Below are 13,864 nucleotides of genomic sequence, written 5' to 3' on the forward strand. Positions count from 1 at the left end.
GGACGCCATTTTTGTTATTGATCATGTTTTCTTCTGTTTTTGGTTTAGAGAGGAAGTAAGGGAAGAGTTTTGTTGATTTAAAGTTTATTTGTAAAGGCTAGCAAGTACTCTTAAAAATAGTCAGAAATGTATGTTTGTTGTTTTGGCCTGGTCCCCTTTTGAAGCTTCCTTTTTTTTTTTGTCTCATCTTGTGAATAAATATGATTCTTTAATTGATATAAGATTGGAGTGATCTTTGTGAGAGCTGGGACAGGAGAGGGCACTCTTTATCTGCCTGTTAGGTTTTTTTTTTTTTTGTGTTTTATTAATTTTCCATTCCCATTATTACCTTGTCACCCCCTCCCAACCCTAGACTGGGAGGGACGTAACAGACATATACTGACATTTGTATCTCATTGAAGCCTATTTTGTACATGCTGATAATAACATATTATCAGTGCCTCAAGATGCCTCTTCGTTGTCTTCATCTCTATCTTAGTGAAATAATTTAAAGTGATTGCCCAAACAAAGCACTCCGTTCATCCAACAGTATCTCATTGATGGTCCATACTGCTTATCTAAAGCTTTGAGTCTTCTGTCATTCACTATGACCCCAAATTGTGAAACTCTCACTTCCAACTGATCAGAAAGCTTAGAATTTTCTCAATACTTTTAAGAAGAATGTTAAAATATACCTAAATAAGTGTCTCTTACTTTTGTATACTCATACTTTTAAGTCTCTTTTGTACAGTACATGTACTTTCAATGCTGTGTATCAGTTTTCAAGTGTGGTTTTTAAGTTTTATATATAAAAAGCTTATATTTATTATTGATGACCTATTTAAAGATGGCATGGTGTAATGATTTGTGATTTTTCAAACAGTATCTTCATGCCCTTTCAAACCACATTTTTGTGGTTGATCCTATACAAGGGTCAAATGAAGTTGAGGACTCCAAAAAGGCTGGCTACAGATTTGGGTAATATAAAATAGATTATGGGAAATAAATAGGTTACACACATTTTGGGGAAATTCAAAATCATAGTGTATGTGCAAATATAAACCAAAAATTATTTTACTTTTGTCCTTTTGGACAGTATTTCAAGATGTGCCAGAATAGATTTGGAAAATGAGGACTGGGTTAACATCAAGTGGCAGCCTGGCAAGATAAATCACACCTTTAAAAAAAGATGGCACCAGTTGTGGGATATTTATGATGCAGGTGATTCTATGCAACATATTGTCTTTAGGATAAATAAAACAACATGTAGTTTTACTATGCAAGATCATACACAGTACATGTGGTGTTATGCCATCCGTACAGATGGCCAAGATGACGATGATGGAATTTCCAAACATACCACTTTTCACATTGACTCATCAAAACAATCTCCTCACATTCTTAGAGACATGGCTGAAGAAATTCTAAAAGCATCAGGTATTGTTCTAAATATTAAAATCATGTATTGAACACTTACAAATTTAGCAGTAATATACTTGTACTTTTTTTCAGTTTCAAAGAATGATTTCTGTTCCTTGTGTGGAAATGAGGACCTGCCCAAAACTGTTGATGCTGTTTGGGTGAGATTTAATGTTTAATTGTTTTAAACCATCAATACAGTAGATAATCTAAATAGTACATAATCTATAAATAATCTGTAGTGAAATTCCAGGGATAACGTTAATCAAATATTCTATAAATTTATGCATTACAGGATTCCTAAAGTTAACATTTTCTTAATATGTTTAACGTATTTATCCCCATATAGATTCAGTGTGGAACTTGTGCAAAATGGTTTCGCATACAATGCCTTGGAATGACAGCTGCACAAATACCAAACAAAGATATCCCTTGGTATTGTGTGTTTTACTATACCCCTAACTAAAGAGAGTTTGGTTATCTCTTATAGAGTTTGTAAAATAATTGGTCCTTAAAAAAAACTCCAAGGACAATGCAAAGGCACTTTTTTCAAAACTAAGTGTTGTAGTATAACCAGCAGGAGACCACTGATGTGTGAACTGAATTTGGTGACACTACAATGTGTAACAGTGAAGTTATTGAATATTTGTGCACTTTACAGACGATCCCTGCGGACTTGCATCTCAGCCGGCTGCGCTGAGAGATCAATGTAATTTGTCCAGCTCCAACGGAGGCTCGTTTTGATGGAAACGAGGTTGTAGCTCGTTGTCTACATTACTGCGGTTTGAAATAGGTGTTGTTTGTGTTTTAAGAACGTTTCGCTTATGAGTTATTGATTCGGGAAGTTCGAATCTGTGAATATATGTCCAACTTTACCGAACTAAACCACCTTGTGAGTCACATTCATAATCAAGAAGAGAACCATTTTCATCAGATTCAACTTCATCCATTGCACTACCATCATTACCGAGACACAACTCTCTTTTTCTTGTACCCAAACAGGCTCGTCACACCTACTTGAAATGGGCCCTGCATTTACAAAAATGTTATCTTGCTGCTCGTTTGCATTAATAATTTGCACAATATTTTCAATATTTCCATTTTGCTGATGTTCATTCACATTAGTATCTGTATTAATAACATGCTCATGTGTTTCTATGGCGGACGGCGCTGCACCAGAATCGCTTAACTCTGATGAACCTGCTTTTTCCGCTTGAGCAGTGTGCTCCACCACATCTCCCTCTCATGAGACAGTAGGCCCATTCTCTGTTGCACGCTCTCTATGTGGGCATGCAAACTTTATGACCTAAATCGCCACATTCGAAACACCTCAAACTAGTTGTTGCACACACCATGTAGGTTCTTCCTTCGTATCATGCTCTGAATGAAACATCCAACGTATTCTCGGGAGTCTAGAAACATAAACACCTGTCTTCTGAAAGACTTGACGTGTTTCAGAGATGGGTGTTTAGCTACAGCCTAGCGTTATTGTTTTGAAAGCGCTGGCAAATTTGCCAAACCGCACTAATTCCCGTTCCAATGCGTCTTCCGGAATAAAAGGTGGAACATTCGACACCATGACTTTAGTGTAATAATTCAATAGATATATTTTTTACATTTTATTTACTTGTATATTGTTGTGAATTAGAACCATGCTTGTTATTAAAGGGTTAATTCACCCAAAAATGGGTTTCAGCCAAACACAATCAGAGTTATATTAAAAATATCCTTCCAAGCTTTATAATGGGAGTGAAGGGTACCTTAGATTTTGAAGCCCAAAAAAGTGCGTGCATCCATCAAAAAAGTTATCTATACGGCTCCAGGGGTTAATAAAGGCCTTCTGAAGTGAAGTGGTCAGTTTTTGTAAGAAAAATATCCACATTTAGAACTTTATAAACTATAATCACTGGCTTCCGGTAACGGCCATACACGCGTTCACGAGAGAGTCGAGCGTAATATGACGTAGCGTAAGCTCCAGTGAGAAGTGACGAACGTGGAAGTGCAGATGATAGAGCAAAACAAAATGCCAGTCACAAATTAGAAGACAACATCAAGGATTTTTAAAGACAATATTGGAGGAATTCGATATAAGAAAGATTGAGGAGATTGAGCTTTTAGCCCAGCCCTATTTGTTTGAACCAGAGTACACAGACCAGGAAGGTCGGAGGAGGCTGCAGCAGCGGCATAAACAAACAAATCTGGTAGACGGAGAGTACGGGAGACATGGTGGTGCTCATGCAGGAAATGTGAGGTAATGCCAACAGAGGCTGAGAGTGTTTGCTGCCATGAATGGATGATTGGAATGTCTGGATATACAAATCTGCATTATAGTTAATACAACTCACTTCTTTTCACCATTTTCCTTTGCTGTAAACAATGCATGCTCGTCACTTCTCACTGGAGCTTACGCTACGCCAACGTCATACGCCGGAACTCGACTCTCTTGTGAATGCATGGACGGCTGTTACCGGAAGCCAGAGAGTACAAAGTTATAAATATGGATATTTTACCGCTTCACTTCAGAAGGCCTTTATTAACCCCCTGGAGCCGTATGGATTACTTATTTGATGGATGGATGTGCTTTTTTGGGCTTCAAAATCTAAGATACCATTCACTCCCATTATAAAGCTTGGAAGAGCCAGGATATTTTTTATATAACTCTGATTGTATTTGTCTGAAAGAATAAAGTGATTTACAACTAGTATGGCTTGAGGGTCATCACTGTATTTATTTCATCCATTTCAATAGGTTAAAAAACAACTAAGCCAAATAATTTCAAAGATATCAACGTGAAATAAAAAAGGTGCTTGAATAAATGAGCTACATGAATTAATCAGGTAAGTGTGTCAGTCCTGTCAGAGAATGTGGTGTCTTTTATCAAAATACTATTAGCGTAATCAGAATTTTGTGAGTTGATGTCACTGAAAGGGTTTGACTTTATATGAAAATACATGACAGTATGTTACTAATAAGATGTCATATGTTTATTATAATACATTAAAGCAGTAATTAATTAAATCAGAGCAAATCTACAGATGCAAATATGGTGAGTAGGCCTACTCTTATCCAACCAGCAGGGATGTAGTGGAGGCTAAACGCACGTAAACGCCGTTTACGCACCTCCCAAAATTCGGAAATAGCGTTTACCCACCTCCAAAGTGGGTTTATCCACCTCTAAATTGCGTTTATCCACCTCTAAATAGATAGTTCCTAAGCCATTTTAAATTAAGCTTATGTTGTTTTAGTTTCATATTGTTCATTATTAGTTTCATAGGTTGTTAAACCTAAGACGAAGTCTTTCATAATGCGCTGCTGCCAGTGTTTCCCATGCGCGTGCATCGATATTGACTACTACCATATGCAGCGTGCTGACCTAAAAAAAAAATCCAGCTGTATTCGAACAATAACTTAGCTCTCCTTATTAGCTAGGCTCCTTGTATGCTGGCTAATAAGTAATAACTGACAGTGCTGAGAGAGAGAGAGAGAGAGAGAGAGAGAGAGAGAGAGAGAGAGAGAGAGAGAGAGAGAGAGAGAGAGAGAGAGAGAGAGAGAGAGAGAGAGAGCGCGCGCGCCTGCCTAGTGCTGCGCGAATGCGCTACGGCTCTCTGCAATCAAATACGATTTTAAATAGGCTTAGTAAAAAATACATCGAAAATCAATGTGTGGCGGTCAGCGTTGATATTGTGGCGGGCCACCATAAATGAACGTATGGGAAACCCTGGCTGCATTACTGTCAGTGTTGACCAATCAGCAGGAAGCAGCAGACTGCATCAAGATTCATCCTTCACTCACTAGCCCAAACGTCTATTGTAGAACCACTGTATATTATTTTGTGTTCAAAATGGAACTTATATTGTCTGTCTTCTGTTAATTACAGAAACTGAGTTTTCTTAAAATTAAAATATGTGGCACCAGATTCATTCTTCTGTCGTTAATCTGCACTATTTTACTATCTAAACTATTTTGATAATCAATTAGTCGGGTTGAGTCATTTTTTAAGACAAAAGTAAAAAATTATTTGATTCCAGCTTGTTAAATGTGAATATGTTCTAGTGTCTTCTCTCCTCTGTGACAGTAAACTGAATATCTTTGAGTTGTGGACAAAACGAGACATTTGAGGACGCCATCCTCCTGGGCTTTTGGGAAACACTGATCCACATTGTTCTGACATATTATAGACCAAACAACTAATTGATTAATCGAGAAAATATTCAACAGATTAATCGACTATGAAAATAATCCCAAATCCCTAATCATTATGTACAAGTGCATTGCATTGGAAGCCCTGGATATAAGCCTCCCTCTCTATCTCTCTTAAATATGTTTGTTCTCTCTGTTTTGTCATTTAGTAAACTTTATAGATTTCAACCATATTATTCCTTCTTGGAAGAACTTAGATTAATGTATGAATTGAATAGTGATTGTGTGACCTATGATGAGGGAACAACCAGTGATACCCTTGGTAGTACCATCAAATGATAGCCTATAGCGATGTCATCAGGATACACATACACCGGTAGGCAGTGGCCCACCTTACCGGGTGACCACATCGTGGTCCACCAGAATTTATAGTTTACCCACCTTTTTTTACCACTACACATCTGCCAACCAGTGTTTGGATTTCTTGATTTCCCAAATATATTTTAGATTTCTAAAGAATTTATAATTATATTCAGTTGAAATAATTGTGCTGCACATTTGTAAAATCTTAAGTGAAAGTGTAACACACATGTAGGCTTGCTCCAGAGAATTAAATTGTACACTTATAACAGAATAGAAAAATAATTACTGTTATTTCTAGGTCAGAGAAACAGATGAAAACAACTATTTATTTATATCTTTTAAATTATAACTCACCTGAAGATTTGATGAACACTTTGCTGGATTTTCCCAGATAGTTTGTGGCAGTGCACGTGTAGTTTCCTGGAGTAAGTGTAGAGGATGGAAGCACTGAGGAGGTTTTCTTCTCTAGCAAATGTTTGGAGTGCCAAGTGTACGTAGGAGCCGGATTTGCCACCACTGTACAATCGAGTGAGACCTCATTGCTGTTTGTACTGATGATCTCCACAGAACTGGAGTGTTTTGGTTTATCTGAAGAAGGCAGATGAGACACACTTCTCAAATCAAAAATATGGCCATGTTATTTAATAATGTTATTAATGTTATTTAACTTTTTTACCCATTTTAGCCAATTCTTGACGTATTTTCCCATTCATAATTTCCATAGGGATTTCATAAATTCTTCATAAAAATGTTAAAAGCCAAGAAGGTAAAAACGTGTACTTACTATCTTTCATGGGGGATTGAACTACAATCCCATGATGCATTGTAAATGACACATTAAAAAGATTGAAATAGTACATTTTTTTTGCAAAACATCTGAAGCTTATTGCATAGAATTCAGATCATACCTGGCAACATCGGATTGTGAAAAATAGATTTGATTTTTATTCTGACAAGGAAAGTCCATCGGTGGAGTTTCTGGAGCCCCCCTATAGGGTAGGATGGGGCCCCTGTAGGGATTAGGTGCACTACGCAGACTGTGTAATATACATATAGGGAGCGGCAGTATCGGTCAGTAATACAACACTGAAGATGAATAATACCAAGAACTTTATTCAGATAGTTCCTTAACACATCCTTCACAGTTTTATAAAAAAATGCTTTTTGAGTTATTAATAATAAAAAGTGTAAATGCTTTCTTATATGCTGAGGTCTTTCCTAACACATGACTTATACAAATATATAATTGTTTTTATTTCTTCAATTATTTATCTTATTTATCTATACATCTCTGTTGATTTATGTTTTTTTTATTTAATAGATTTTTCTTCACCAGTGAAATATTCATTGATTGTTGGATCTGTGTAATCTTATTGAACATTTATATTGAATCATCTGTTTTTTAATTAAACAAAATCCATAGTTTAATCAAACTACACTATGATGATTCTAAGACTTTATAGATATTACAGAATAATTTTCTGTTAATGCTGATCTTCTGAAGCTGCTTTGAAACGATGAGTGTTGTGAAAGACGCTATACAAATAAAAATGACAAATTGTAAATCGGGAGTACATTTGTATCTTTTTACTTTTGTTTATCCTACATTTATTTTAATTCATTTTAATATTTTATCTTTGTACTGTGTTTTTTATAGCCATGATTCATTTTACTTGAACTGAAATGTTTTTTATACTTCCAACTGTAAAGCACTTTGAGCTGCATTATATGTATGAATGATGCTATAAAAATAACATGTATTATTGTTATTACTACAGCGGGATTTAGATGTACTTTAAGTAGTTTGAGAGTGTAGGAAGAACAATTCTATTGTTTCTTTCACAGTGAGGCTTGGGATTGGCCGGTCACAGCGTGTTTTCATGGGCTTTGTTTGCTGTGATTCTTTTATTGGTTGATCTTTTCTTTTCAGGATTCACATGTAGCAGGGGTGCCAGAATTGGCACGCCAGCAAGTGCGAGAGAGGAGTAGACTATTTCATTTATATAAATTTCACACCTGCATTCCAGTCTACATCTTTATTTAATCCTTCCTCATGATCATGCGGTGTGTTTTCATGAGACAAATGGGAGGGTAAACAAAAGGATAAAATGTGACGAGACTGCAGTTCCCCCAACAGATCCATGCAGCGCGTGCAAGCCATTCACGCATCACGAGCCGGCAGCACTTCACTTTCTGTTAATCGCACGAGTAAACGTGCCCGCTTGGCTTCGGTTAGGCTGCACGGATGAGAGCCTACATTACGTCTTTTATTTCATTTTTTTGCTTTCAGAACAAAACGTGATGTAATAAGGAAAACACCACTTTTAAAGATTTTGCATGCAGGTACACCCTCCTAAAACCATCGTCACACTCAAAATGACATGAAACAATTAAAAGAGAAAACATAAACCCACATCGTGGTCTTTTCAAAATATAAATTAAACCTGGAAATAAAGTTTTAGGATTTTGGGCTTGCACACACAGCGTGAGTCTCATCACACATTAATAGTGTTTAGACTTCCACTAATGAGGAAGGATTACATCAAGATGTAGATTGAAATGCAGGTCGAAAACTGTCATATAACTAAAATAGTCTGCTCCTTTCTCGCTGATGCTTGTGTGCTAGTGAGCAGCTCTGCGTGATTTTGACAAATATACGAAATGTTTAAGATTCCACATGTTCGTGATCAGTCATCAAATAAGCAAATTTGTGCACATTATGTGTTAAGTCATTTTGTACAAAAGGACAGGTTTTCATTCATTTAAGCACTTTCACAAGATGCTCTGTAAAAATTCACTCACAGGATTATTATTATATCATAATTATTGGGTTTTGCACAAATATTTCTGCTGATAATATCATTTGTAATTAAAAATAAACAATTCAATTAGAAAAATGCTAAATAGTATTAGGGGCTCGGCACTGACGTTGACTAGGAAAATAAAAAATGGCACTCCATGTCAAAAAGGTTGTCGACCCCTGACATGTAGTGTAGTTCTTAATCATAAATTTGGCTATTAAACATGTTTTTTTTTTACATATCTATTAAAAACAGCTGCTATTAGAGCGTATCAGTTTTGAGTGAACTATCCGTTTAAGAGGTGTGGTTACATAGAACTCTTAAAGAGATAGTTTACCCAAAAAAGAAAATTCAGTTTTATTGCAATCTTTTTCCATACAATGAAAGTGAATGGTGACTGATGCTATCATTCTGCCCAGCATCTACTTTGTGTTCCATTGAAGAAAAAGGTCACATGTGTTTGAGACAACATGAGGCTGACTTAATGATGACAGAATTTTCTTTTTGAAGTCAATACCTGAACCACTGCATGTGGTATGAAGTATGACAGCTGCCCATTTTAAAATCACTTTAGCCCAAAATTTGTGGTAATGATACAGACGATTTATATTTCCACATCAAACCTACGGCGTAGCTACAACCCGTCAGGCTTCGGCGTTGGTTATGCCGTAGCCTGAAGTGCACCTCTTCAAAAATGTAACTGGGTGTCACGCCGACTCGGACCACAAAAGCTGTGATTGGTCCGCTTTGTATCCAGAGACTGCCTCCAGGATAATAACAAAGTTATCTGAGGTAATATCGCAATTTTCCTCAATTAATATCATCATATTAAATTGTATTTGGACTCAGAACCATTAAAGCAATCGTCTCAATGGGGAGCATCAGCTGTTTTTATGTTCTGTTTGTGTTTCATGAAGTTTCAAGCAAAACACAACAACAGATATCTGTTAACAGCTTATAAACTCTAAAGTATTTTTCTCAGGGCTTTTACTTGATATTAATTTGATATGTGAGTGAAATAATACGTGTTGTATTCTATTAGCCAACTTTGAACGTGAATGATTTGAATGTATGTTTGACAGTATTGTGTTCAGTAAATAACCATATTTCATAAGTTCTAATTGTCAGATAATTAAACAGCACCTGGTAAGAGTTGGTTATATTGACTATATACATTGTAAAGTCTTTAGTGTTAGCCAAGCAAACAGTTATTTATTAATTTGATGATTTCGCTTTCAACAAGGAATGTTAAAAATATGGCAAAACAATATTTATTATTATTTAAGCAACTCAAGAGCAAGCATAGAGTATTTTTCTTATTTATTTGCTTCCTGCAATGCACGCAACATGTAGAATAAATAATATGTATGTGCCTACATTTCAATGTTCACATCCTTTAAACTTGTTTTTAATGCTACAATACTTTTAATAAATATTTTATGAATGTATAATTAGCCTTTTGGCTGTGTAATCACAGAACGATGCAAAACTATAAATACAAACCAACGCACTGGCCACTACGCAGAGCCTATGCCGTAGGTTCAACACAGAAATATAAATCATCCTTTAGTGTTAGTTTAAACTCTCCAGACTCTCACTAGACAACTCTCTGTTGAGCAATAATTAGACTTACAATGAACTGTAATGTCAAGAGGTTTTGATGTCACTGTAGGAGGAGTTTGAGGTCCGTCTGGTCCCAGTTCCAGTTCTGCTTCACACCTGTACTGAACTCCATCATCCGCTTTGTTTGCAGTGATCAAGAGTGTTGCAGATTCATTCACTGGAGACCTGGTGGTGTCACTGAAGGTGGTGAGATTCAACAGAGTCTCTCCTTTGAACCATTTCACCCTTAGACTTTTAACAGGAGCCACATCCTGAATGTCACACTGGAGCTTATACTGTTCACCCCGAATCATTGGTCCTGTGTGATCCACTGTGCTGATGGACACACTGTCTGGAGTCTCTGTGAAGGAACATTTACACAACCTGATTCTCTACATCAATGAAAGTATATTCTTTTTAAAATGTCAGAGAAAAGAAAGAAAAAACTATAATACATAGAAACTCACTGTAAATAGTGATTGGGAGAGTTAATGTACATTGGGATTCATTATAGTTGATGTAGCAGAATACATCTTTTCCCCATTGTCTCAGGTTTTGTACATTCCAGGTGACCAGACTCTATTCGATTAAGGATACTTCTCCCTCAGCCTTTTCTCATCCAACATTTGCATGAGGGACAGTAGTGCTACAGTTAACTGACACAGGACTGTTGTACTTCACAACAGGTCTTGGTGGGTTGAACTGAACAGGGCATTCTGCGTGTGCATCTGTTAAACACATAATTTATAACTGATAAATGGAGAGTATAGAATAACAACACTCAAGTATCTAGTTATATGCAAACACAGAAATAACATACTATGAGCTGTTCAGGCTCACAAACTGACCACTGGTCCACGTGCTCAGGGTTTGTTGGGCCGATGACATACACATAAACAAGCTACTGAGAAATGTTTTTGGTGGATGTAAGATGATATTTTCCACAGCCATATTATGCAACAAAAAAGTTTTACTGATACAGAAGTGGTAGTGAACATTTGACAGAGTATGTCCATGTTACATTGCTGAAGAAATGAGAAGAAAAATCCTAAAATGGTTGTGCAATTGTATAAAGCATTCATAATGATCTTTACTCAGTAGTCATTATGGTTATTACTAAACTTTAATTAGTACTGGCTGATTATGAGGGTGACTGCTGAGTGTGCAGTACAGTAATCAAACTGAAAACCGAACAACAATTTAACACTAAACAGGAAATAAGTTAACAGGATGTAACATACAGTAGGCCCTAAAAAAAAACTTTATAACAATCTACACTTCAACAAATTAAAAGATGAAGTGTAAAATACATATCACCTCATGCCATATATCAAATGTTTGAGCTTGATGTATCAGAAGAATTCAAATGGAAATTAAGTCAACATACAAATACCTTTGAGACTGACAAACTGCAAAACTGCAGACAGATAAACAAGTCCAAACAAATTCTGAAGCATATTGTATGTTAAGGAAAAGTCGACCAGACTAAACATCCAATTAAACAGAGTATGTTGTAAATAGCCTCCAACTAGTAAGTCCACCACTCAACTGAGATCTGTGACTGAATTACTTCATCTCGAACAAACAGGAACTCCACCCAGAAAATATTTCAGTGGGTGGACTAGAAGTGCAATACGTTGAAGGAATGCAAGAGTTTTTCTAATTTCAAATTGAGAACCACTGCTCTAACATCCTTTCTTAATGTGTATTGACTTCTTATTATAAATTTAACAATGCAGACAGTCTTTTCTTGGTCTAACTGAAGACCCAAAACTGGCCCAATCTAACAGAGCAAAACACCCAAGTCTCTATATATTCTGGTGCCTAAATATGGCTCGGGTCCAAAGCTCCAAAGTAGGCCTGAAACGCTTAGTCGACATTATCGTCAACATGTCAAAAATGTTAGTTGTTGAATAATCATTTGATCTAATTTTTTCTCCCCTTTTTCTCTCTTGGAATGCCCAGTTCCCAATGCTAAATCTCCACTTACACTTTCAGATGTGAAAGTGACTCTAAACAGGCCTTAAATGTGACTGTCAGATGTGAAAGTGGAGATTTGGAGTATAAAAAGGACTTAAATATTGATTTGTTTATCATGTTGTGTTGTTGATATTAAGGGGGCTCCAAGTCGGATCTCGCCTAGGGCACCAAAAACGCCACTGCCAACACGTTTGTGTGATGACACACACCTGCATCTCGGCTATATCGGAGTTGAAAAATTGGAATTCTGACTTCAAGTTGCATTCCATTACACTTTTCCTTGTAGAACTTTGGAAAATCCAACTTTCTGAGTTGAATGGAATGCAAAATAAGTCTATCCCTCACAACCTTGTTGTCATTACCGCCAAAAATCAAAGATGGCATTGTTGTGAATAAGGTCTATACAAAATAGTATTCAACCAATATCAATATTTTGTTATAGCCATGATTATAATTAGAAATACTAAAGTGTTATTATAGGTTTTGCTAGTAAAGTCATATTTGGTGACAGATAAACTGTATCAAATACCTCCATATTATCATACAGTCGGTGAATATTTGTTTGGCGCAAGGGCCTTATGGCAAGAATAATAGCATTAATGTTGTACAGACCTGAGGTTTCACAAAATAAAAAAAAATTAAAAATGTCCAATAACGTCCAACTATTCGGAGAGAGAGAGAGAGAGAGAGAGAGAGAGAGAGAGAGAGAAACACAAATACAAAAAAAATCATTTGAAAGTTCAAAATGGGCTCAATTCACACTGACTGTCAGATCTTACATTTCATGCAAATATCTAAATGCAAGTGTAATAATTCAATAGATATATATTTTTTTATTTTATTTACTTGTTATAATGTATATTGTTGTGAATTAGAACCATGCTTGTTATTAAAGGGTTAATTCACCCAAAAATGGGTTTCAGCCAGACACAGTCAGAGTTATATTAAAAATATCCTCCCAAGCTTTATAATGGGAGTGAATGGTACCTTAGATTTTGAAGCCCCAAAAAGTGCAACCATCCATCAAAAAAGTTATCTATACGGCTCCAGGGGGTTAAGAAAGGCCTTCTGAAGTGAAGTGGTGCATTTTTGTAAGATATTTTTTATATAACTCCGATTGTATTTGTCTGAAAGAAGAAAGTGATTTACAACTAGTATGGCTTGACGGTTAGTAAATTATGGGATCGTTTTTTTTGGGTGAACTAACCCTTTAAGTTGATGATATATTTTTTATATTTATGTTTCAACATTTCTATGGTTTTTAGTCAATTGTGTTTACTTGCTGTGTTAGATGTCCAATCAGTGCTCTGGTTCAAGGATAAAAGGGAAGACACGAGAGGAAGAGAAGGAGAGTAAGAGGTGTGGAAATGTTTCACAAATACAGTATAGCATGAAAAATGTTGTAGTGTGTTAAAATTGTGTCTGTAGTTAGTGTGTTGTCAAATCGAGAACTGAAACTGATCCTACAACGACGGTTAAGAATTATTTCTCAACTAAATACTTCTGTGTTGTTTTTATTCATCTAATACAGTGATGGACTCTTTACAGAGACCGAACAGGGACTAGCTTGCTCAGTTGGA

General features: G+C 36.1%; 1 protein-coding gene across 1 annotated transcript in view; it reads right to left on the bottom strand.

Annotated features, from left to right (window-relative positions):
* si:ch211-66e2.5 (vascular cell adhesion protein 1) overlaps positions 1–11,868 on the bottom strand; it is a 51,181-nt gene extending 39,313 nt beyond the window's left edge. Inside the window, exons 1-4 of the mRNA XM_052138435.1 lie at positions 11,698–11,868; positions 10,772–11,032; positions 10,336–10,665; positions 6,256–6,489 (exon numbers count right to left, since the gene is read on the bottom strand). Coding sequence (XP_051994395.1) covers positions 6,256–6,489; positions 10,336–10,618 — 517 coding nt within the window. The 5' untranslated portion in view covers positions 10,619–10,665; positions 10,772–11,032; positions 11,698–11,868. The remainder of the gene's footprint in view (positions 1–6,255; positions 6,490–10,335; positions 10,666–10,771; positions 11,033–11,697) is intronic.
* Between the last annotated feature and the right edge of the window lie 1,996 nt (positions 11,869–13,864).

The sequence above is a fragment of the Xyrauchen texanus genome, chromosome 12 (assembly GCF_025860055.1).
Source record: "Xyrauchen texanus isolate HMW12.3.18 chromosome 12, RBS_HiC_50CHRs, whole genome shotgun sequence".
Classification (NCBI taxonomy): Eukaryota; Metazoa; Chordata; class Actinopteri; order Cypriniformes; family Catostomidae; genus Xyrauchen; species Xyrauchen texanus.